Here is a 27,309-nt window from a genome sequence, read left to right as displayed (position 1 = left end):
ACACAGTCAATAACTTCCATAATCAGAAGCATTGTTCTCTAGAACGCTGCTGGTCACATGACTGCTGCTGAAAAATGTCTTCCCCTTTAATCCTTAATTAATTAATGCAATATCTACAAAAAAAAAAAAACCTCAGCTTTAGAGGAAAATTATGTTTATTGGGGAAAAAGGTACAATTGAAAGGGGGCTCTAGTATCCTGTTAGATCATCTCTTCTCTGGATACAAATGAGAAATGACTGGGCATGGAGGCATAGGTTCCATATGGCATCTTGTGGCACTTTTGCCCTCCAGTTATTGCAGCTAGGCATATAGATCCTGCACAATTGTAGGTTGCCAAAGCTGGCATCCCAATTGGTTAAATAAATTCTCAATCCTCCAATAAATATAGAAACTGGCCAGGCCATGGAAGTGTAATCTTGTGGAGACATTCCTAAGATACCCATGCTGTGTTTGGCCAAGCATTATCCTGCAGAAGAATTCCAGTTGGAAGCAACATATGTCGCTGTATGATGTCCTGCAAATATTGTTGAGTTGTTGATGTCCCTAATATCACTACTAGGGGTAACTGACTTTATATTCCATGGCTCTACAGATCACACTAGCAATTGGGAACAGTGTGTCGCTCAACAACTAAGGGAGGATTGAAGGCCTCCCTACTCAAATCTGACTGTCATTTGGTGCCAAACAGAACCTGAATTTATCTATAAAGACAATATGGTTCCAGTCCTTTGCAGTCCAGGCTTCTTGTTCACGACGCCACTGCAAACAAAGGTGATGGTGGCTTGATGTCAATGGCAACATATATTAGGCCCTGATACACCAAATTTCCTACTGATAAGCCTCTGAAAATCGTCTGGGCACAGATTGGATTGTGTTATAATGGTGCCCTCTCTGTCTGGATGTGGACAAGGAAATGTGTTAGCTGCTCTTGCTTGTCAGCAAATTAAACAATCCTCTCTACTGGTTGTCTGTCTGGACCTCCCAGAGCCTGTTCAAGTACAGTGCCTTGTGAAAGTATTTGGCCCCCTTGAACTTTTCGACCTTTTGCCACACTTCAGGCTTCAAACATAAAGATATAAAACAATTTTTTGCGAAGAATCAACAAGTGGGACACAATCATGAAGTGGAATGAAATTTATTGTATATTTCAAACTTTGTTAACAAGTAAAAAACTGAAAAATTGGGCGTGCAAAATGATTCAGCCCCTTTACTTTCAGTGTAGCAAACTCTCTGCAGAAGTTCAGTGAGGATCTCTGAATGATCCAATGTTGACCTAAACGACTAATGATGATAAATAGAATCCACCTGTGTGTAATCAAGTCTCCGTATAAATGCACCTGCACTGTGATAGTCTCTGAGGTCCATTTAAAGCGCAGAGAGCATCATGAAGAACAAGGAACACACCAGGCAGGTCCAAGATACTGTTGTGGAGAAGTTTAAAGCTGGATTTGAATAGAAAAAGATTTCCCAAGATTTAAACATCCCAAGGAGCACTGTGCAAGCGATAATATTGAAATGGAAGGAGTATCAGACCCCTGCAAATCTATAAAGACCTGGCCGTCCCTCTAAACTTTCAGCTCATACAAGGAGAAGACTGATCAGAGATGCAGCCAAGAGGCCCATGATCACTCTGGATGAACTGCAGAGATCTACAGCTGAGGTGGGAGACTCTGTCCATAGGACAACAATCAGTCGTATACTGCACAAATCTGGCCTTTATGTAAGAGTGGCAAGAAGAAAGCCATTTCTTAAAGATATCCATAAAACGCGTTGTTTAAAGTTTGCCACAAGCCACCTGGGAGACGCACCAAACATGTGGAAGAAGGTGCTCTGGTCAGATGAAACCAAAATCAAACTTTTTGTCAACAATGCAAAACGTTATGTATGGCGTAAAAGCAACACAGCTCATCACCCTGAACACACCATGTCAAACATTCTGGAAGAAAACCTGTTGGAGTCTGCAAAACTTAGACTGGGACGGAGATTTGTCTTCCAACAAGACAATGATCCAAAACATAAAGCAAAATCTACAATGGAATGGTTCACAAATAAACATATCCAGGTGTTAGAATGGCTAAGTCAAAGTCCAGACCTGAATCCAATGGAGAATCTGTGGAAAGAACTGAAAACTGCTGTTCACAAACGCTCTCCATCCAACCTCACTGAGCTCGAGCTGTTTTCCAAGGAGGAATGGGCAAAAATTTCAGTCAATGTGCAAAACTGATAGAGACATACCCCAAGCAACTTACAGCTGTAATCGCAGCAAAAGGTGGCGCTACACAGTATTAACTTAAGGGGGCTGAATAATTTTGCACACCCAATTTTTCATTTTTTATTTGTTAAAAAAGTTTGAAATATCCAATAAATTTCGTTTCACTTCATGATTGTGTCCCACTTGTTGATTCTTCACGAAAAACTAGTTTTATATGTTTATGTTTGAAGCCTGAAATGTGGCAAAAGGTCGAGAAGTTCAAGGGGGCTGAATACTTTCACAAGGCACTGTATGTGTGCCCTTATCTAACCATTGCTTCAGTTCGGTCCAAATTACCTAGATGGCAGTCATTTTGTTAAAATGACCGTCTTACCTCTTTCAATCCGATGATGTGCTACTTCTCAAAGTCTCTCAATTAAGAGAGGCATATCTAGCAGTCAATGATCTCTCACCAAGAGGTATACTACTTGATAATAGGCTCTGAGAACCTTTGTTAAAGGGCAACTGGGAAAGCATTTTTACACTCCTTGTGGCAAGAGCCAGTGTCTAATCAGACCACCCCTGTAATCATTTACTTATCTGCCTGAGAGCATAATGGCATGCTGAGTTTTTCAGCAATACATTTCCATATGGGTGCTTTATTTATTTGTCAATGAGTCATCGCAATATTTATGGGCACTATAAGGACAATCTCATGGATATTACGACAAATTTGAAAAACAAAAAAGTGTACAATTTTATTGGCAATCCAAAAAGTGACTTTAAGGTCAAAAGATCTTCAGACTAGATTGCTGCAGAGGAAAATGGATATGGAAGAGGGAACAGTCAGATACTGTGCTGAGGGTGTGTGGAAATGGGCCTTAAAGAAAAAAGGCTTTGTGGAAATTCTTTTGAAAGCACTGGATTTTTTAAAATATTTTTGCTGGTTGTGGGACCATCTGCTCCGTGTCTGTCCATGTGCCCAGGTGGAGGAGGGGAAGGAGTAATGAACTGGCATTTTGTGTTTTTTCAATACCTATTAATGTTTCTGACAACTTAACTTTCATAATGTCTCTAGTCCCGTTTTAGCATAGTATAGAAGCTCTAAATGCAGTGGCTGACAAAAATATATATTTTCACCAAGTGTCCTTTATACTGGATTTGACAAGGATTGGGATCTTACTTGTTCATCTACACAACAGAGAAGTGCCGGATCTCTTCCACTGCAAGTACAGAATTAGCTGACATATTTGAATGTTACAGATAGCTATCACTAAGCAATAACATCTTAAATACATCTGCTGCTGCTGTATCGTATTTTTCCATGCTGGGATGTATTCTTTAAAGGGGAAGTCTGGTGGAAAACATATATATATATATATATATATATATATATATATATATATATATATAATTATTATTTTTTTTTAAATAAACTGGGGCCAGAAAGTTAAACAGACTTGTAAATTACTTCCATAAAAAAAATCCTAATGCTGCCAGTACTTATCAGCTGCCGTATGCTCCACAGGAAGTTGAATATTTATTTTCAATCTGACCACAGTGCTCTCTGCAGACACCTCTGTCCATGTCAGGAACTGTCTGTAGTAGGAGAGGTTTTCTATGTGAATTTGCTACTACTTTTGACAGTTCCTGACATAGACAGAGATGTCAGTAAAGAGCACTGTGGTCAGACAGAAAAGAACTATTAAACTTCCTTTGTAGTATACAACAGCTGATAAGTACTGGAAGGATTAAGATTTTTTTCATAAAAGTAATTTAGAAATCTGTTTTACTTTCTGGAGCCAGTCGATGTTAAAAAAAAAAAAAATTTTTCCACTGGAGTACCCCTTTAACTCCTTAAGAACCCGGGGTTTTTCCGTTTTTGCACTTTCGTTTTTTCCTCCTTACCTTTAAAAAATCATAACTCTTTCAATTTATGCTATGTAATGACATCAGTAATTTTACCCAAAAATCTACGGCAAACCCCCCCCCCCCCCAAAAAAAAAATCATTGTGGGACAAAATTTGAACAAAAAACGCAATTTTGTACATTTTGGGGGCTTCCGTTTCCACACAGGACATTTTTCATTAAAAATGACACCTTATCTTTATTCTGTTGGTCCATACAATTAAAATGATGCCCACTTATGTAGGTTTGATTTTGTTGTACTTCTGAAAAAAATACGTTTAAAATTGTCATCTTCTGACACCTGTAACTTTTTTTTATTTTTCCGTGTATGGGGTGGTATGAGGGCTAATTTTTGGCGCTGGGATCTGAAGTTTTTAGTGGTACCATTTTTGTATTTATTGGACTTATTGATCGCTTTTTATTCATTTTTTCATTATATAAAAAGTGACCAAAAATAAACTATTTTGGACTTTGGAATTTTTTGAGCGTATGCCGTTGACCATGTGGTTAAATTAAGGATATATTTTTATAATTCGGACATTTCTGCACGCAGCGATACCACATATGTTTAATTTTGTTTACACTGTTTTTTTTTTTTTTAAATGGGAAAAGGGGGGTGATTCAAACTTTTATTAGGGAAGAGGTTAAATGATCTTTGTTAACTTTTTTTTTGTTGCAATGTTATAGTTCCCATAGGGGGCTATAACACTGCACACACTGATCTTTTACATTTATCAATGGTTTCTCATAGGAAACCATTGATCGATGATTCTGCCGCTTGACTGCTCATGCCTGGATCTCAGGCACTGAGCAGTCATTGGGCGATCGGACAGCGAGGAGGCAAGGTAAGGACCCTCCGTGTGTCCTACAGCTGTTCAGGATGCCGTGATTTCACTGCGGCGATCCCTAACAGCCCCCTGAGCTGACCAGCTTTAGTTTAGTTTCACTTTAGACGCGGCAATCAACTTTGAACCGTGGCCCCGCGTTATAGAACGGGAGTGGATTCATGACATAGCGGTACGTCATGGGTTCTTAAGAGGTTAATGCTGAGTCAATTTTGGGCTTCCTTCTAAAGAGATTGTGATTTTAAGTTTATTTCAGCAGATCTATGGGAGTCTGGGCTTTCCAGCCAAAATATGGGCATAACATACAGCAGTAGTACAACCATGAAATTGGCTTTTGGGTAAGAAAAGATGTACAATTTATCAGGGTTCACAGGTTATCTGTCAGCTTTTGCTATAATATTATGCCTTATATTTTAAGTTGGGGAATCTTTGAAGTTAATAAGGTATTCTCATACAGATGTTCAAGTCAGAATTAGCTTTTTTCCACTTAGGTTTAAAGTCTACCTGTCATTAGCAAAAACATTTATACAATATATAATGTAGAAAATCATATGTGTATATTTGTAATATACATTGGTTGAACAATTTGTAGATTTTTGTCCCAGCAGCTATATCCTTTGTGTTTCTGTGAGGAAACTATATACAGGAAGTCCCTTTGGACGGCCCGTCGTGTGTCAGGCTGTACTATCAGCACCACGACGGACCCTTTATTGGGCCCTTCCTCACATCTACATGAAAAGTTAGGGATATTTGGTATTGTTTGTATATTTATAATTACATACATATCTTATATGTGTCATAATTATTTACATATTTTAGATATTATGTAAAATTTTTATCCTAATAGATTGCTCTATTTTTTATTTACATTTTTGAGTACATAGCAGGCACTTCTTCCCTATGTGTCCTCTATTTCTCCACATTTCACATGTATATACTGTAGTGCATTTTTATATGTTCAATTATAATAATTTCCTTGGTACATTAATTTTATTGAAAATAGTGTATTTAGTATATTTATTACGTTTACAGGGTTTAGTAGTGCAATTTGTGTATTTATCATATTTATTTTAATATTTACTATATATTTTACATACAAATTTACCCATAATATGTCCTTTCTAACTATAATTATAATAGGTTATTGATACAGTTTTAAAGTACAATTGTTTATGAATAGTATATATTGAGAGATTCTGTATGTAGCTTTCAGCATATAATGCTATATATAGTATTATATTGTTATTTGTCTCTATCAATTCATCTATATCTAGTCACTATCATAGAATTATGTATTTATTTATTTTTTCTTATTGAGTATCCATATGTATCATCCAGTCAAAATATTGACCTATAAGTGTTGAAATATATAATCAGATATAGACATCTTGAGTTCATTCATGGTTTTTCTGACAACTATGGTTTATTGACACTGGAAGTGACGACCTGAGTAGAGGAGGAGTTAATGATATATAAGATCGCAAGATAGCTCTATACCATCTATACACGTATTACTGCTGCTGAAGAAAAAACTGAGATAGTTTTGAAACGCGTCCAGCATTCATTTAAAGACATTGTGACCACCTTAACTAATATTGATTCAACTCCTGTTGGCTTCTTACCCCGCCGACTAAAGGAGAGGTATCCATCAGCCACCTGGCCTGTCACACGCGTGCCTCGCTGCCACGAGGACGCCGCAGGTATCCACACCTATCCAGGAATTGAAGCGCTGCAGGACCGCAACCGGGAGACCACCGCTGTCCGACACTGCCCCTTTAGGAGATGGCCGAGTCTCTGGCAGTGTTCCTCCATGCACGGAGAGTCCATCTGGGAGATCGCTGGCATCTGGAAGCGATCGTAACATCCCCTGCTACACACATCGCAGCAGCCCCGGAGCGGTGAGAATACAAAGTATAATTTTCTATTATCTAAGCACTACTGTTCCACGAAATTGAAACAGTGTAGATATCTACCAACTGAATATATGCCGGTAATTCATCTCTTTACCTATACTAAATGACTGTTTGATCCAGTAGTGATTACCAGGCACTGATTGCAATTGCACAATAAGAACTAGCAGACTGTTGCTACAGGTTACCCCTGCTAAGAACTCACCAGCATTTTCAGACTTTGCACAGTGTGATCCATAACTGCTGCTAGATTATTATATGGACTCTTCTTGATTTTAGATACTACCTTGGTGGACTGATTTTTATTGCATTTTTTATTGCATCAATTATGCGCATTTTATTGTGATGGTCACATTTATTTATTAATTAATAATATTTATTTTGTAACCATTATACAAGTGAATACCGTGATATCACAAGGGCCCTGTGAATCACTGGTACCACTATATACTATCTTATATATTTTTACTGATTATTAATAAATCACTGTTATTATTACCTACCAATCGGATCCACTATCTTTGACCTTTGAGACCCAATTCTTTTTGTACTAATTTTATATTATTTTGGACACCATGGGTATTGGTGTCATTATTGGGTTGCCCAGGTCTACATTGGTATAGGCATAACAGGAGCCACTCCACCTAAAAATTGTATTATATACAGGAAGTGTTGGTAGACAAGCAGGGCTCTGTACACTGACCACAAGCAGGAATCCATGCAGCTAGGACAAGCAGGGCTCTGTGCACTGAGGACAAGGAGGGCTCTGTACACTGAGGACAAGCAGGGCTCTGTACACTGAGAACAAGTAGGGATCTTTACACTGAGGACAAGCAGGGATCTTTACACTGAAGACAAGCAGGGCTCTGTGCAGTGAGGACAAGCAGGGATCTGTACACTGAGAACAAGCAGGGATCCTTGCACTGAGGACAAGCAGGGCTCTGTACACTGAGGACAAGCAGGGTTCCGTACACTGAGGACAAGGAGGGATCCGTGCACAGAGGACAAGCAGGGCTCTGTACACTGAGGACAAGCAGCGCTCTGTACACTGAGGACAAGCAGGGCTCTGTACACTGAGGACAAGCAGGGATCAGTGCACTGAGGACAAGCAGGGCTCTGTGCAGTGAGGACAAGCAGGGCTCTGTGCACTGAGGACAAACAGGGCTCTGTGCACTGAGGACAAACAGGGCTCTGTGCACTGAGGACAAACAGGGCTCTGTGCACTGAGGACAAGCAGGGTTCTGTGTGGTGAGGACAAACAGGGCTCTGTACACTGAGGACAAGCAGGGCTTTGTGACCTGAGGACAAACAGGGCTCTGTGCAGTGAGGATAAGCAGGGCTCTGTACACTGAGGACAAGCAGGGCTCTGGGCACCAAGACAAGCAGGGCTCTGTGCAGTGAGGACAAGCAGGGCTCTGTACACTGAGGACAAGCAGGGCTTCGTGACCTGAGGAAAGCAGGGCTCTGTGCAGGGAGGACAAACAGGGCTCTGTGCACTGAGGACAAGCAGGGCTCTATACACTGGGGACAAGCAGTGCTCTGTGCAGTGAGGGCAAGCAAGGCTCTGTGCAGTAAGGACAAGCAGGGCTCTGTACACTGAGGACAAGCAGGGCTCTGTGCAGTGGGGGCAAGCAGGGATCTGTACACTGAGGACAAGCATGGCCCTGTGCACTGAGGACAAGCAGGGCTCTGTACACTGAGGACAAGCAGGGCTCTGTGCAGTGAGGACAAGCAGGGCTCTGTGCACTGAAGACAAGCAGGGCTCTGTACACTGAGGACAAGCAGGGCTCTGTGTGTAACGCGGGGCTCTGCGTGTCCCGCTGCTTCCCCGGACCGCTCACGGCGTTACTCTGCTTGCAGCGCTCCGGTCGGCGCTGCTAACCGAGAGCGCTGCTACCCTGTCACCGGAGGGGATGCGATCCGTGGGACGGGACGTGCCCGTTCACAGATCGCATTCCATGTCCCTTCTCACCCGCTCCGTCCTTCCTCTGTCCCTGCCCGGCATGCGCGGCCCCGCTCTCTAGAGCGCGCGCGCCGGCTCTCTCAAATTTAAAGGGCCAGTGCACCACTAATTGGTGCCTGGCCCAATCTAGTCTAATCACTGTTTCCCCTATAAAACATCCCTTCCCCTTCCTGTCCCTGCCGGATCTTGTTGCCTAGTGCCTAGTGAAAGCGTTCCAGTGTGTCCTTGCCTGTGTTTCCAGAATCTCTGCTGTTGCCCCTGACTACGAACCTTGCCGCCTGCCCTGACCTTTCTGCTACGTCTGACCTTGCCTTGCCTTGTCCTTTTGTACCGCGCCATCTCAGCCGCCAGAGAGGTTGAGTCGCTACTGGGAGGAATGACCTGGGGGTTACCTGCCGCAGCAAGTCCATCCCGCTTTGCGGCGGGCTTTGGTGAATACCAGTAACCCCTTAGACTCCGTTCCCCTGGTACGGCCCACGCCATCACCTCTCTGGTTCAGAGGATCCACTTCCAGTGTCCTCACCTTCCGCCAACCCGGATCCCGACAGTAGATCTGGCCATGGATTCCGCTGAGGTGCCGCTACCTAGCCTTGGAGACCTGTCCTCCGTTGTGGCCCAACAGTCTCAACAAGTACTCCAACAAGGACATCAGTTGTCACAACTGACTGCAATGGTTCAGCAACTTCTGCCTCTACAGCCATCTTCTCCGCCAGTTCCTCAACTGCAAGCTGCCGCTTCCAGCACCAGAGTCCGTCTTTCTCTTCCGGATAAGTTTGATGGGGACTCTAAGTTGTGCCGTGGCTTCCTGACCCAATGTTCTCTGCACTTGGAGCTATTGGCTGACCAGTTTCCCACGGAACGGTCTAAGGTGGCATTCGTGGTCAGCTTATTCTCTGGAAAGGCGTTGTCTTAGGCCACTCCGCTTTGGGACTGCAACGATCCTGCCACCACTTCAGTCCAAACCTTCTCAGAAATACGCTCTGTTTTTGAGGAACCAGCCCGGGTTTCTTCTGCCGAGACGGCCTTGTTGACTCTTGTTCAAGGAAACTCTTCAGTGGGCGATTACGGCATTCAGTTCCGGACTTTTGCCTCAGAATTAGCCTGGAATAATGAGGCTCTCTGCGCGACCTTCAAGAAGGGTTTATCCAGCCACATCAAAGATGTTCTGGCCGCACGAGAGATACACTCAACCCTGTCTGTACTAATCCATTTGGCCACCCACATTGATATGCGTTTTTCAGAAAGGCGACAGGAGCTACGCCAAGAAAAGGATCTCGCTCACACCAGGCGGTTTCCCCGCCCAACACCTCTCTTCCAGCATCCGCTGCAACCTGTGACTGTGCCTTCCGCCGAGGAGGCTATGCAAGTGGATCGGTCTCGCCTGACCCAATTTGAGAGGACTCGCCGCAGGAATGAGAACCTTTGCCTTTACTGTGCGAATAGGACTGTCCTATTCGTCCTCCGCGTCTGGGAAGATGCATGCACCTAGTAAACGTGGAAGAGGCGTTACTGGGTGTGGATTCTACCTCTCCACGCTTAACTATTCCTGTACGGATTTCTTTGCCTGCTAAATCTGCCTTTTCTGCCGTGGCCTTTCTGGACTCAGGTTCAACAGGTAACTTCATTGAGGCCTCATTAGTCAACAGATTCAACATCCCTGTGACCCGTCTCGACAAGCCTCTCTTCATATCTTCTGTCAGTGGACAGAATCTGGACTGTACCGTGTGCTATCGCACTGTGCCCTTGCGCATGAACGTAGGTGTCCTCCATCATGAGGTGATTGAATTTTTTGTGCTTCCCAACTGTACTTCTCAAGTTTTACTAGGCTTGCCTTGGCTCCAGCTCCACTCTCCTACTCTCGACTGGTCTTCTGGGGACATTAGAAGTTGGGGTCCTACCTGTCACCTGCGATGCCTTAAGACCTTACCCATCAGTCAAGTAACCATCGCTTCTTCTCTGCCAGGCCTGCCTAAGGCCTACCAGGACTTTTCCGATGTTTTTTGTAAAAAGCAAGCAGAGGTCTTACCTCCACACAGACCCTTTGACTGCCCTATTGACTTGCTTCCTGGTACTTCTCCACCGCGTGGCAGGATTTTTCCGCTCTCTGCCCCAGAGACCCAAGCCATGTCCGAGTATATTCAAGAAAATCTAAAAAAAAGGATTTATCAGAAAATCTTCGTCTCCTGCTGGAGCAGGGTTCTTCTTCGTTGCTAAGAAAGATGGAACCCTACGCCCATGCATCGATTACCGCAGTTTAAATAAAATTACCGTTAAGAATCGTTACCCACTTCCCCTTATCTCTGAATTGTTTGACCGTCTGCGGGGAGCGAAAATGTTTACCAAACTCGATCTAAGAGGGGCTTATAATCTTATCCGTATACGTGAAGGAGACGAGCGGAAAACTGCATTCAACACCCGACATTTTGAGTATCTTGTCATGCCTTTTTGCCTTTGCAACGCCCCAGCAGTTTTCCAGGACTTTGTCAACAAGATTTTTCGTGATTTGCTATATACTTGTGTAGTGGTCTACCTGGATGACATTCTTATTTTTTCTTCTAACCCTGAGGAACATCGCCTCCATGTCCGTCAGGTGTTACAGGGCCTACGCAAAAATCACCTTTACGCTAAGATAGAAAAGTGTCTCTTTGAATGCAGTAGTCTACCTTTCTTGGGTTACATTGTGTCCAGCCAAGGCCTTCAAATGGATCCTGTCAAACTCTCTGCGGTTCTGGATTGGCCACGCCCCTCTGGATTGCGAGCTATCCAACGATTCCTCGGGTTCGCTAATTACTATCGTCAATTTATTCCCCACTTCTCCACCATCGTTGCTCCTATTGTAGCGTTGACCAAAAAGGATGCGAACCCGAGGTCCTGGCCATCTATGGCGGTGGAGTCCTTTAATCTGCTCAAGGCTGCCTTCGCTTCTGCACCTGTCCTGTCCAGGCCTGACCCCTCAAAGCCTTTTATCCTTGAAGTAGATGCTTCTTCTGTTGGTGCCGGTGCCGTTTTAACTCAAAAGACCACTACTGGGAAAAATCGCACGTGTGGCTTTTTCTCCAAGACCTTCTCTCCTGCAGAAAAAAACTATTCGATTGGAGATCGTGAGCTTTTAGCTATTAAATTGGCACTCGAGGAGTGGAGACATCTTTTAGAAGGCTCCCTGCATCCCATCATCATTTACACGGACCATAAAAATTTATCGTATCTCCAGACTGCCCAGCGATTAAATCCTCGCCAAGCTAGATGGACATTGTTTTTTGCCCGCTTCAATTTTGAAATTCATTTTCGTCCAGCTGACAAGAACGTTAGAGCTGACGCACTATCACGTTCCACCGATGTTTCCGAATCTGAAGCCCCTCCACAGCACATCATACCTCCTGAGTGTCTCATCTCCTCCGTTCCTACCACTCTTGTGCAAGTTCCTCCAGGGAAGACCTTTGTACCTTCACGCCTTCGCCACAAAATTCTTAAATGGGGTCATTCTTCTCTTTTGGCCGGACATGCTGGTGTCAAGAAGTTGGAGCAGTTGATTTCCAGACACTATTGGTGGCCCACCTTGCAGAAGGATCTGACTGATTTTGTTCGGGCTTGGACTACCTGCGACATTTTGTCTCCTCTCGCCAAGACGATTGGGTGAACCTCTTGCCCTGGGCTGAATTTTCGTACAATTTTAAAAACTCTGAGTCTTCTTCCAAATCCCCATTTTTTGTGGTGTACGGCCGTCACCCGCTTCCCCCTCCCTATCCCCACTTCCTCTGGGGTTCCTGCCGTTGATGAATTGACGAAAGATTTTTCTTCCATTTGGCGTGAGACTCAAAAATCGCTTCTACTGGCCTCATCTCGAATGAAGGTGCGTGCTGATAAAAAGAGAAGGGTTCCTCCGGTATTTTCCCCTGGTGACATGGTATGGCTTTCTGCTAAGTATATTCGATTCCGTGTACCCAGTTACAAGTTGGGCCCCCGATTTTTAGGGCCTTTCAAAGTCAAAAAACAAATCAACCCTGTCTCTTACCAACTTCATCTGCCCCCCTCTCTCCGTATTCCTAACTCCTTCCATGTCTCTCTACTCAAACCTGTTGTTCTTAACCGCTATTCTCCCAAAGTCATTCTTCCTGCTCCTGTCTCTGGATCCTCTGATATCTTCTCTGTGAAAGAGATCCTCGCCTCCAGGGTTGTCCGAGGTAAAAGATTTTTTTCTTGTTGATTGGGAGAATTGTGGCCCCGAAGAGAGGTCCTGGGAACCCGAGATCAATATCCTTGATAAGGAACTCATTCCTAGATTTCTGGGTTCCAAAAAGAAGGGGAGACCCAAGGGGGGGTACTGTAATGCCGGGCGCTCCGGGTCCCGCTACTTCCCCGGAGAGCTCGCGGCGTTACTCTGCTTGCAGCGCTCCGGTCGGCGCTGCTGACCGAGAGCGCTTCTACCCTGTCACCGGAGGGGATGCGATCCGTGGGACGGGACGTGCCCGTTCACGGATCGCATCCCATGTCCCTTCTCACCCGCTCCGTCCTTCCTCTGTCTCTGCCCGGCGCACGCGGCCCCGCTCTCTAGGGCGTGCGCGCGCCGGCTCTCTGAAATTAAAAGGGCCAGTGCACCACTAATTGGTGCCTGGCCCAATCTAGTCTAATCACTGTTTCCCCTATAAAACATCACTTCCCCTTCCTGTCCCTGCCGGATCTTGTTGCCTAGTGCCTAGTGAAAGCGTTCCAGTTTGTCCTTGCCTGTGTTTCCAGAATCTCTGCTGTTGCCCCTGACTACGAACCTTGCCGCCTGCCCTGACCTTTCTGCTACGTCTGACCTTGCCTTGCCTTGTCCTTTTGTACCGCGCCATCTCAGCCGCCAGAGAGGTTGAGTCGCTACTGGGAGGAACGACCTGGGGGTTACCTGCCGCAGCAAGTCCATCCCGCTTTGCGGCGGGCTTTGGTGAATACCAGTAACCCCTTAGACTCCGTTCCCCTGGTACGGCCCACGCCATCACCTCTCTGGTTCAGAGGATCCACTTCCAGTGTCCTCACCTTCCGCCAACCCGGATCCCGACACTGTGCACTGAGGACAAGCAGGGATCTGTGCACTGAGGACAAGCAGGGATCTGTGCACTGAGGACAAGCAGGGGTCTGAGCAGTGAGGACAAGCAGGCTCTGTGCACTGAGGACAAGCAGGGGTCTGAGTAGTGAGGACAAGCAGGGATCTGTGCACTGAGACTAGCAGGGCTCTGTGCACTGAGGACAAGCAGGAGTCTGTGCAGTAAAGCTCTGTGACATGCTCCTGGCTCACACAGCAGGATGATTGACAAGCCAGGAGCCACAAGCCCTTCTTGGCCTGCCCTCACTTCTTGTATTTGGACTCCTCACAGAGATACACAGGCAATAGCTGCAGGGACAGCATTTTTAACCTCAAAATATACACATTTTTTAACTAATGTATATTACAAATATACATGTAACGGTATTATCTATATTGTGTAAAAAGCTTTTGCCAACAACAGGTACACTTTGTGAGAATTGGAAATAATAGTACATAGTCACACATCTAAAAGTGCATTCTTCTCAATTAGTTTGTCTCGGTGCTGCTTTGTCTGTTGTTTAAACTTACATATTGAAAGTAGGCTACGTTGTATGAATGCAATTCTTCAGAAAGACATTTCTCTAGATATTTGAGGAAGGGATTAAAGTGCTTTATAAACATCCGTACTCATGTTAAAGGCTCTGGAATATTTATTCAAAGGAGTAAAGGACAAATAACTCTGACTAGGACTGTATTCCAAGAGAAAATACACTGCATTTAGAAAGTTTTAAGATTCTTTCACTTTTTTCACGTTGTATTATGTTGCAGCCTTGTACTAACATAAAACAAAATCTAATTTTCCTCCATGATTCAGCAATTACTACCCCAAAAGAAGACAATGAAAACAGAATGTTAGAAATCTTTGTTAATTTCTTGGAAAGAAAAAGAAATTTACTGAATACTTAGTTTATCACCTTGACAGTGATCACAGCTTACAGCCTTGGGTATGGGGCCACAAGGTTTGCACACCTGTATTTGTGGATTTTCTGCCATTCTTCTTTAACCCCTTAACCTCCCTGGCGGTATGATTCTGTCTGGAAATTTGTACCAAAAGCGGTACAATTTTTTTAACTGAATTTCACATCTCCCTCCGCCCATTTCACATCTCCCCTGTCACATTCCCCCTCTCCCTTGTCACATCCCCCGTCACATTCTCCCCCCTCCTTGTCACATTCTCCCCCCTCCTTGTCACATTCTCCCCCCTCCTTGTCACATTCTTCCCCCTGTCACATTCCCCCCCTTGTCACATTCCCCCCCCTGTCACATTCCCCCCCCTGACACATTCCCCCCCTTGTCACATTCCCCCCTTGTCACATTCCCCCCCTTGTCACATTCCCCCCCCCTGACACATTCCCCCCCTTGTCACATTCCCCCCCTTGTCACATTCCCCCGCCCTGTCACATTCCCCCCCCTGACACATTCCCCCCCCCTGTCACATCCCCCCCCCTGACACATTCCCCCCCCTTGTCACATTCCCCCCCTTGTCACATTCCCCCCTTGTCACATTCCACCCCTGACACATTCCCCCCCTTGTCACATTCCCCCCCTTGTCACATTCCCCCCCTGTCACATTCCCCCCCTGACACATTCCCCCCCTTGTCACATTCCCCCCTTGTCACATCCCCCCCCCTGTCACATTTCCCCCTTGTCACATTCCCCCCCTGTCACATTCCCCCCTTTGTCACATTCCCCCCCCTGTCACATTCCCCCCTTTGTCACATTCCCCCCCTTGTCACATTCCCCCCCTTGTCACATTCCCCCCCTGTCACATTCCCCCCCCCTGACACATTCCCCCCCTTGTCACATTCCCCCCCTTGTCACATTCCCCCCCTTGTCACATTCCCCCCCCCTGTCACATTCCCCCCCCCCCGACACATCCCCCCCCCCCTCCCCTTGTCACCTTGTCCTGCAGCAAATACACTAGGTTTGCCGGGCAGATTTCAAACCTAGTGTATTTCCTGCAGAACAAGTCCTTTCCCCTTCAGCCAATCACAGGCTTTACACCACTGTGGCCTGTGATTGGCTGAAAAGTGAAAGGTCCTAGAAGATGAATAGTGAAGAGAGGACACCCCGGACTGCACGGAGGGGAACGGCATCTGCAGGGACCGGGATTAGGTGAGCAAAAGTTTTTTTTTATTTTATTACTTCTTCCTTTTACATTTAGCTCAGTGTTTTTCTAACAGGGGGCCTCCAGCTGTTGTGAAACTACTACTCCCAGCATGCCCGGACAGCCTTTGGCTGTTCGGGCATGCTGAGAGTTGTAGTTTTGCAACAGCTGGAGGCCCCCTGGTAGGGAAACACTGACTTTTAGTATTTTTCTTTACCTGCTCTGGCCGGCCCCCGCAACGGGAGCCGACCGGAGCAGATAATCGCATGTTTTCCCGGGGGCCGCATCGCTATATCGCATTGCTTTTGCGATATATCGTGCAGCCCGGCCGGGAACTCTGCAATTCTACCCCGAGCATGACTCGGGGTTACCGATCCTAGCAGGGAAAATTAACCCCGAGTCACGCTCGGGAATACCGCTCAGGAGGTTAAGGACCAGGCCCATTTTGGCCTTAAGGACCAGACCAATTTTATTTTCGCATTTTAGTTTTTTCCTCGCCGTCTTCTAAAAATCATAACTATTTTATATTTCCATCCACAGACCCATATGAGGGCTTGTTTTTTGCGTCACCAATTGTACTTTGTAATTACATCACTTATTTACCCATAAAATGTACGGCGCAACCAAATAAATATTATTTATGTGGGAAAATGTGGGAAAGAAAACCGCAATTTTGCTAATTTTGGAAGGTTTTGTTTTCACGCTGTACACTTTCCGGTAAAAATGACAAGTTTTCATTATTCTGTGGGTCAATATGATTAAAATGATACCCATGTTATATGATTTTCTATAATTGTACCGCTTAAAAAAAAAAAATCTCAAACCATTTTAACAAAATTAGTATGTTTGAAAATGCCCTATTTTGACCACCTATAACTTTCTAATTTTTCCGTATATGTGGTGGTATGAGGGCTCATTTTTTGCACCATGATCTGTAGTTTTGATCAGTACCACTTTTGCTTAGGTTTTACTCTCAATAAGTTTTTAAAAACATTTTGGGGGAATAAAATGTGACAAAAAAGCAGCAATTTTAGACATTTTTTTTTACGTTTACGCCATTCACCGTACGGGATAATTAACAATATATTTTAATAGTTCAGACTTTTACGCACTTGGCAATACCAAACATGTGTATTAATTAAATTTTTATAATGCTTTTTGGGGGGTAAAATGGGAAAAACTGTTGTTTTACTTTTTTATTGGGGGAGGGAATTTTTAAAAATTTTTTACTTTTTTATTTAACTTTTTTTTTTTTTACACTTTAATAGTCCCCATAGGGGACTATCTGTAGCAATCATTTGATTGCTAATACTGTTCAGTGCTATGTATAGAACATAGCACGGATCAGTATTATCGGTGATCTTTTGCTCTGGTCTGCTTGATCTCAGACCAGAGCAGAAGACCCCGGGAGACAGCTGGAGCCAGGTGAGGGGACCTCCGGCTGCCATGCTGGAGGATTGGATCCCTGCGGCAGCGCTGCGGCGATCAGATCATCCATTCAAAGTACCGCACTGTCACAGATGCCGTGATCTGTATTGATCACGGCATCTGAGGGGTTAATGGCAGACATCCACGCGATCGCAGATGTCCGCCATTACCGGCGGGTCCCTAGCTGCTGATAGCAGCCGGGACCTGCCGCACATGACGGGGCGGTGCTTGCAGTCATGGCTGCGTGTAAATGTACGTCATGGTGCGTTAAGTACCAAGGCACCATGACGTACATTTACGTCCATTGTTGTTAAGGGGTTAAATACCCTCTCAAGCTCTGTCAGATTGGAGGGGGACTGTCAGTGGACAGTAATTTTTAGGTCATTCATTTGAATGGGACAATTCACATTCATCCAGCGTCTCAAGTTGGATGCCAGATAGTTGAACACACTACATGGGTGCCGGACAGATGAACACATCTTACTTTCTTACTGCGCTGCCCTGTCCGGCATGCACAATAATGAACACCTGATCCTAAACAACTGATGCAGTTTTGTCACACTTGTGGCAATCAGTTGCGGCAAGTTTAGGCTGAGCCCGACATGTGTGAACCCAGCCTTAGCTTTCCATGGATAGGATATGTTCTTCCTGAAACCTGGTAGCTACATATAACTGGTACCTTGGGGAAATGTAGCGATTCTTGACCACCATCCCTGATAAAAAAAATATTTTTTTAATGATTCATTTTATTTCAAATTATAGTAGTACTTATGGATAAAAATCCATTGCTGCCTGTGTATGTCAAATGTTGAACCTCACACAATTCCTGACTAGGATTCACACAGAATAGCCCTGTGAAGCAATGTTAGGCTAATTGCTTTGTCTTTAACTCCTTAAGGACCAAGGGCGTACAGGTACGCCTTTGCTCCCTGGTACTTAAGGACCAAGGGCGTACCTGTACGCCCGTGGGAATTTCGGTCCGTGCCGGGCGGGGACCGGGCCGCGGTGACTGCTGATATCTATCAGCAGGCACCCCGCGCAAATGCTCAGGGGGGTCATCAGACCCCCCCATGTCGGCGATCGCCGCAGATCACAAGTGAATTCACACTTGCGATTTGCGGCTATTCCGGGTCATACGGGTCTATAGTGACCTGGTGACCCGGAAAATAAAGGGGATCGCGGATGTCCTAGACACCCACGATCCCCCTGCAATAGGAAGGCATTGATGCTATGGACTGGCCGTCCGTTACCCAGACCTGAATCCGATTGAACACATCTGGGACATCATGTCTCGCTCCATCCACCAATGCCATGTTGCACCACAGACTGTCCAGGAGTTGGCAGATGCTTTAGTCCAGGTCTGGGAGGACATCCCTCAGGAGACCATCCGCCACTTCATCAGGAGAATGCCCAGGCGTTGTAGGGAGGTCATACGGGCACGTGGAGGCCACACACACACTACTGAGCCTCATTTTGACTTGTTTTAAGGATATTACATCAAAGTTGGATCAGCCTGTAGTGTGGTTTTCCACTTTTATTTTGAGTGTGACTCCTACATATCCAGACCTTCATGGGTTGATAAGTTTGATTTCCATTGATAATTTTTGTGTGATTTTGTTCTCAGCACATAGAGATGAAAGTATTTCATACGATTAGTTCATTCATTCAGATCTAGGATGCGTTATCTTAGGGTTCCCTTTATTTTTTTTGAGCAGTGTATCTACCTAAGATGTGGCGTTACTCTCCTGCTTGCAGCACCCCGGTCAGCGAGTCTGACCGGGAGCGCTGCTCTGTGTCCCTCGGCGGGGATGCGATCCCCGTGGTGGGACATGCCCGCCTGCGGGTCGCATCCCGTGTAACTCACCGGCCCCGTCCTTCTGCTCAGTCCCGGCGCACGCAGCCCCGCTCTCTAGGGCGCGCGCGCCGTTTCTCTAAGATTTAAAGGGCCAGTGCACCATTAATTGGTGCCTGGCCCAATTAGTTCCAAGCACTCCCCACACCATAAAAACCCACTTCCCCTTCCTGTCCCTGCCGTTGTCCCTGTTACCTGCTGCGGCAAGTCCATCCCGCTTTGCGGCGGGCTCTGGTGAAAACCAGTAAACCCTTAGATTCAGTTCCCCTGGTACGGCCCACGCCATCACCTCACTGACACAGAGGATCCACCACCCGTGTCCTCCCTGCATACCAGTCCGGATCCTGACAATGTGGACACTGAGGCCAGATGAGATTGGCTAGTAGTCCAAGCCCTCTGATTTGTCCGGACGTTGCCACTGAAAAACAGAAGCATCAGCCAAACTCAGTGGAATTACTCTTCTGCTGGAACCAGATCCATGTATTACACAAGCACAATTTTTCACATTCACTGTTATTTATTATTGTATTCCTATTTGATGGATCAATGTATTTTTTTTTTACCATAACGAGTTCTAAATAATTATATATATATATATATATATATATATATATATATATATATGCAGTATTTGAGGAAATTTAATTTCATGGAACAATGATAATTCCTATAAGAACTGGAGAGAGTTGTGACAGTTCTGTTGATATGCTCTAGGTATTTGTGTATCTCCTCCAGGAGACAGAGCATTGTGGCTTGTTGAATCCTTTTGTTACAACCAAATCCCATCCTGCTGGGCTGACAGGAGGGACAATAAACTTTCCCAACTGGGAGTTAAAGGATGTGCAGGCTGATCCTTGAAACACAGATATTGTGGGGTGTTTTTTTTTGTCTATCCTGTTGTGTTCCTGTCATCCTTGAGGATTTGTTCCAAATCAAGTTTAAAGGAAAAAAGTAATCAAATTAGGCCTGTCTGTCAACAAAGGGGTATGGACTCCACAGGCTCTACATTATTTGTGACAGCTGTTGCGCACACTATTAGGGAAATTGGTCTGAGCCATTCTTTAAAGAATGCCTCTCGGTGGGTCTAAGGCACATATTACTACTTGTGTGATTTGGGAAAAGCATCCTGACTAAACATGCTTCTCGTGGTAAGTAGACTGACTGTTCTATTATTCGTGGTTTATGCTTAATTGAGCATCTTGAGAGGTTTCAGCTGACTTTGAAACACTAAATTGATCTTAATAGTAGTTATTGATCAGCTTGGAGGAACTGTATTTGCCTAGTAAAAGTCATTAGTGCCATTGAGATGTAATTTGCAACTCTTCTTTATCATTGTAGTTCAACTTAATTATTATTCAATTAACATAACTTAATAACATAACATAATTAAGTCATTCATTTAACATCTGATTATTCACTTAAATATTATTTGTTTAACTCACGACTGCTCAATGTCACACTCTTATTCTATCACATATTCCATATACATTATACATGCATGCTGTTCTGTCTTAGTTTCCTGTTCTCATTTATTGATAAATACGACTTATTTTAAGCTTGCTAAATTTATCTCGATTAGTCTTAATCTAATCTATTAGTCTCAATTTTGGCTTATTGTATTGTATCAGTATGGGTTCAGGGAGGATCTATTTATACACCAGAAGTCTGAGAAACATGTGTTACAAATCAACATAAGTTCTGTAAGAAGGCAACTAAACAGTGATGGGGAAAATCGTTGCTGAGTAAAGGGTAACTTAACAGAAAAGAACACTAAAGGATATTATAGTAATATATATTATTATTATTATTATATTGCAGACTACATTTCTTACTAGAATTTGTGGAGTAGACTTTTTGTAGGTCTGCACTAACTTGCTTGCTTTCTTTGTATAATATTATGCTTTTGAACAGTTTTCTGTATCTTAAAAAAAGAACTATGACAAACTTTAGGAGTTTATACATAGTTCAAAGTAGAAAATACTGAAAGTATAAAAATAGAACTACCACCATAAACCAGACAAGTAACGTGCTTATGTCCACACATCATATCCTAAAACATAGGCTAAGTAGTTAGATATGTGTGTTAGTCACTTTATGGCTGGGTTCATGCATACATTTTTGGTCAGTATTTTTAGCCGAAACTTGGAGTAGAACCAACAAAAGGAAAAAATATGATGAAAAGGTTTGCACTTTTTTCTGCATTTTGGAACTACTAGTGGTTTTGTCTGAAAATAGTGACCCAGCCTAAAGAAAATATCTTATTTGTTGAAATGTATACTGTAAACATTAGATATTTATTTTTTACATAACAAATATATATTACCCATTCCTTTATAAGGTTAAATCATTTTTACATATTGCGAAACAACCGTTAAAAATGGAAAAGCTTTGTGGAAAGATATCATTTTTGCATATACAGAGATAGTATCAGGTTTAATTTAGTATTCATCCTTGCTGCACAGTGCCTTGGCATCACTCCCACCAAGCAGATGAGAAGATCTACATGGTATCTGAACCCAATACTAAACCTGTGTATCTTGATGGTTAATGCCCTGCTGAGGCATGAAGGACATCCTTTTTCTGGTTTCTTGCTGCTTTTTGTGACTTGCTTTGTGGAAGAGATCAGAGATATTCAGGTGATATCTTAGGAAGGGAGACAGTAAAAACTTTATAACTGTACAAGGATGTTTTTGTAAGGAAGGTTGGAGTGCATTCTTAGAGATGTAGAAAATTCATGCTGGTGAGAAAAATATAACCTTGAGAACTCCTTGCCACTCCACGAGTTCAGTCAGGTAACTCACTGAAGTATCCTAGGGAACAAATCATATCTTTGATTTGTGCCTGAACCCAGGAATAAAAAGCATAAGTAATGGACTGAAGTAAGGCATATGGCTGTGTGTTCGCTAGGAGTCTATATGACGTGAATGCGAATGATGTTACAAGTAGAGCTGAAAATATGATAAATGTTTAGTGTCATCTGATCATTAAAAAGTCTTCTTTTTCCTTCTCAATAGTACAGAGGATTTTCAATGCAACATTATTTTATTTGATGTGCAACATAAATTACATTTTAACTCAAACTGTTCCCAAAGAAGCCATGGGGAAATGCTGAAAAATCATTTTATTATATGAAAAAAGTTTACTGTTCTGTGCTAGGATCAATATTTTAATCAAGTAAGTTTGGAAATGGTTTTGTTGAACACTCAAGGGCAGGACTGGTGCTTCATTAATTTCTCATGTCTTATATGGCATGTGGGCATTGTGCTAAACTTATGTACAGAACATCTATCTCTACACAAACTTGGCAGTATTGTTTTGGATGGTGTAAGCCGATCTAACAGCCACAGCCCCTACAAAATAAGAGTAGGTAGCTAATTTAAAAGCAAAGTGAAGGTCAAGTTCAAATGGGCACTGTCAGATCCAAATACTTTTTATATAGATATATTGTTACTGATGAAAAAAAAGACCTTTTGTAAAATGGTTGTTCACATTTTTTTTTAGATATTTAATAAAGAAAACAGATCCTGAAAATCCCACCACTAGGGGTTCCTATACCTACTGGGACACTAACCAGTCCTGCCGCAGCATCAGGCTTGTCCATGAGTCGAGGACAAGAGATGACTTATGAACAAGGTTGCATGAACAGACACACCAATCACTTCCCACCTCCACAAGGGAGGGACACGACCCCTTCACCTGAAAGGTTTTTTAAACATTGTGAGCTAATGAAAAGATGGATTTTTATAATAAATTTAGGTGATAGAGGCATAAAAATAAAGAGTAACATATCATTCTTTTTGTGGGATCTGACAGGTAGGCTTTAAAAATTTCAAATTTTGGGGACATTTTCAATTTTATTCCATTTTTTTCTGTAATGTGACATGTATTAACAGCAGAATTTGAGTTAATGTTTACTACCTCAATTCTGCAGTTTTTAGACAAATCCGATATGTCCCCTTGGTGTGTTACCTGACTCACACACAGGCCTCTTTTTCATAGGATATTGTGCAGACACTATTTCACATGTGCAAAGACCTTAGGCTGTAAAAACATAAGAAACAGCCCCTAAAAGACCATTTTGGAAACTACACAACCCGAAGAATTCATCTAGGGGCAGTGAGTATTTGCACCCCAAAGGTCTAACACTTAAAGGGGTACTCCGGCCCTAAGACATCTTATACCCCTGCAATCTCTCAATTTCCAGAAATGTAATCACAGTGGAAGGTGCACAGTGAAAATTGCAAATTTTTCACAGTTATAACAGTTAATCAGTAAGTATTATTTTGGACCTGTCATGAGCCAAATGAGAAATAAACCCCAAAAATCATTCTTCAGAAGTATCTGGGTATGCCAGTATTAATCTGCAATCTGTTGCACACAACAGGACTCAGGAGAGATATAGGATCAAATTGCATGCCTTCTTTGGTCACATTTACTGCATTCTGCTTTCATTAAAGTCGCTTAGTGTACATCTAAGTAGTGTACTATTTTGTACCTGTTAATCTGTCAAGGGCCTAGATACTGTGAAAGTCTAGTCAAAAGTAATCACCAGTTGGTGTTTTACTAAAATACGTTTTTTTTAAGCATACTGTACCGCATTTTTCTGCCCTCATCAGTGTATACCACACACCTACATCTAAGTGTGACCCCATTTTAGAATCTACACCCCTAATGCAATTCAAATAGGGGAGTAATGAGCATTTTGATCAAGCAGGTGTTTTCCAAGAACCAATGTTTTAGAAGATTATGTAGATGAAAATAGTGAATTTTCTACAGATATGCCATTTCAGTGCCTAATATATTATACCCAGGTTATGCAAACAGAGAAATACACCACTGTGATTGTTATATTGGTTCTCCTAGATATGGCAATACCCAATATGTGGCATGGTATATGAAGCCTGGAAACATGGCAGGGTTTAGAAGACAAGGACTAGGGCTTTCTGGAGCACATATTTTTACTGGAATAGTTGTGGGGTACAATGTTGATTTTGCAGAGCCTATAAACTAACAGTACAGTTGAAACCCCAAATAAGTTAGCCCATTTTATAATCTGCACCCCTCAAGGGATTCATGCAGGAGGGTAGTGAGCATTTTGACCCAACAGATTATTCCAAAAACCAATGCTGTACATGATCATGCAAAGTGACAATTTTTTATTTTACACAACTATGACATTACGGGCAGCACCTGATATGTTGTGCCCAATTTGCACCACTGGAGACATACACCGAAGAAATTCTTATATGGGTTCTTCTTGGTATGGCAAATATCCAATGTGTGGCATGATCTATACAGACTAGGCACATGAAGTGAAGGATGTAGAATGTTGATTTTGAAGAGCCTCTGGATTGCACATTAATGTATACAATGTGCACAACCAGTCTGTTGGGGGGGCTGTGGCAAGTTAGCATATGTTGAGCTGGGGTTTTGCTATGTAAATTGGTGGGCATAAAGGTTGGTCTGAGCCACCATTAAATTTATAATCTTATAAATAAACAGTTGTCTAACATTTTTATAATCTTATTATTAAACAAAAAAAAGCGTAGTAAAAAAGTCCTACTCCCTGAGTGGCGCTGTATTGAATTGTATCCCTGTGTTCTTAGTGAATCCAGGACTTAGAGTACATAGTTGTCATGGTTTGTATGTGCGAATTGCTAGCCACAGAGATGTCCCACCTCAGCTAGCAATTAACTGAGCAGCAGAGTCACACACGGGACCCAGGTGCTTCCAGGGCCCATATGTCAGGCTGCTTCGCAAGAACTCTATTGCTGCAGGCCCGGAGCAGGATACTGGAGGCATCGCGGGAGAGTAGGAGGTAAGTATAGGTCTGTTTGGTTATATGCTACAGAACGGGCATACTAAAAAAAATAAAATAAAAAAAAGCTCCTGGATACCTCTTTGTACATATTTTTGGGTCATAGTGATAATTAGAGATGAGCGAATTGAAGCTGACATCGCTGTGTGTGTGTTACACAGAAAAGTTAATTCCAGCAGTGATTCACATCCTTGTCACATCAGTGTTCTGGTGGACAGAAAGCAGTGTTTTTTTCACTGGAAAGGATTTCTACTGCAGCCATTAACCTCCCAGTCACTTTCTACAGCATTGTATTACAGAGAGGGGCAGATAGCTGTGTGTTGCCTCATACATTTCAACAAGCTGCCTCAACTTCATAAACCTTAGCAGAGGAGGCAGGAATAAGTTTTCAGTGCAATTCTGTGTCTTTATTCCACAACAAATCATCTGCTGGTTATACTAGTCTGTAGGCAGTATAATACCCAGCAGTCCATTCCTAATAGTCTTTGGCAGAGAGCAATTTTATGTTTAGTACACAGCTTTTTTGTGCTGCAGCACTGTTGTGTACTGCTGGTGTTGTGCAAAAAAAAAAAAATTAAGCGTACTGTACTGCATTTTCTGCCCTAATAAGGGCATACAACATATGTACATCTAAGTAGTGTACTATTTTGTACCTGTTAATCTGTCAAGGGCCTAGATACTGTGAAAGTCCAGTCAAAAGTAATCACCAGCTGGTGTTTTACTAAAATACGTTTTTTTTAAGCATACTGTACCGCATTTTTCTGCCCTCATCAGTGTATACCACACACCTACATCTAAGTGTGTACTATTTTGTGCCTGTTAATCTGTCAAGGGCCTAAATACTGTGAAAGGACCGCCAAAAGTAATCACCGTCTGGTGTTTTTCTCAAATAATTTTTGAAGCGTACTGTAGCGCATTTTTCTGCTCTAACAAGTGCATACCACATACCTACATCTAAGTAGTGTACTATTTTGTACCTTTTAATCTGTCAAGGGCCTAGATACTGTGAAAGTACAGGCAAAAGTAATCACTGGCTGGTTTTGTACTCAGATACTTTTTAAGTGTACTGTAGCGCATTTTTCTGCCCTCATAAGTGCATACCACATACCTACATCTAAGTAGTGTACTATTTTGTATCTGTTAATCTGTCAAGGGCCTACATACTGTGAAAGGACAGCCAAAAGTAATCACTGGCTTGTGTTTTACTCAATACGTTTATTAAGCGTACTGTAGCGCATTTTTCTGCCATCATAAGTGCATACCACATACCTAAACCTAAGTAGTGTACTATTTTTAAAGCTGTTAACCTGTCAAGGGCCTAGATACTGTGAAAGTCCAGGCAAAAGTACTCACCGGCTGGTGTTTTTACTCAAATACTTTTTTAAGTGTACTGTAGTACATTTTTCTGCCCTTATAAGTGCATACCACATACCTACATCTAAGTAGTGTACTATTTTGTACCTGTTAATCTGTCAAGGGCCTATGTACTGTGAAAGGACAGCCAATAGTACACACCTGCTGCTGTTCTAGACAAATACTGTTTTAAGCGTAGTTAAGCATATTGTACTCCCCTCACAGAGGAATAAGTATGTCAGGCAGAGTAGTGCCAGGACATGCACAGTGGAGTGGCAGAGGCCTAAATTCATCAGGAGCAGGCAGAGGTTGCAGCTGAATAGAGGCATGTGGCAGCCGGAGTCGCAGTTAGAGGTCTGAGCTCCCGGTGTCAGCTAGCCGTCGTGTCTTGACCAGCAACCCAGCAGCCATGATTGATCAGTTCACTCGGTCATCCTCTTCATCCCAAGTGACATCCGACACCCCCAGTCAACAGTTGGTGGGTTCCTCACACTCAGACCTCACTTGTCATGGCCCTCATACTGCTGCTGCCACTTCAAGGCTCTGTCATTGTGCTGCTCTATGGTCTCCTCATGCTAATACAACCATCTCCAGGTTCTGTCATTGTGCTGCTCTATGGTCTCTTCGTGCTAATGCTAACACCTCCAGGCTCTGTCATTGTGCTGCCATATGGTCTCCTCATCTTGATGCTGCCACCTCCAGGCTCTCTCATTGTGCTGCTCTATGGTCTCCTCATGTTAATGCTATCACCTCCACGTTCTGTCATTGTGCTGCCATATGGTCTACTCATGCTGATGCTGCCACCTCCACGCTCTCTAATTGTGCTGCTCTATGGTCTCCTCATGCTGATGCTGCCACCTCCAGGCTC

The 27,309-nt window shown here is 43.4% G+C and overlaps 1 protein-coding gene across 1 annotated transcript in view; it reads left to right on the top strand.

The window, feature by feature from the left end:
• Window positions 1-20,367: 20,367 nt before the first annotated feature.
• Window positions 20,368-27,309, top strand: part of REELD1 (reeler domain containing 1) — a 62,724-nt gene continuing 55,782 nt past the window's right edge. The window contains exon 1 of the mRNA XM_056555020.1: window positions 20,368-20,418. Coding sequence (XP_056410995.1) covers window positions 20,407-20,418 — 12 coding nt within the window. The 5' untranslated portion in view covers window positions 20,368-20,406. The remainder of the gene's footprint in view (window positions 20,419-27,309) is intronic.

Source organism: Hyla sarda, chromosome 1 (genome assembly GCF_029499605.1).
Source record: "Hyla sarda isolate aHylSar1 chromosome 1, aHylSar1.hap1, whole genome shotgun sequence".
NCBI classification, from domain to species: Eukaryota; Metazoa; Chordata; class Amphibia; order Anura; family Hylidae; genus Hyla; species Hyla sarda.
The sequence above is the reverse complement of the archived record's forward strand: the minus strand, read 5'-3'. Positions and strand labels throughout refer to the sequence as shown.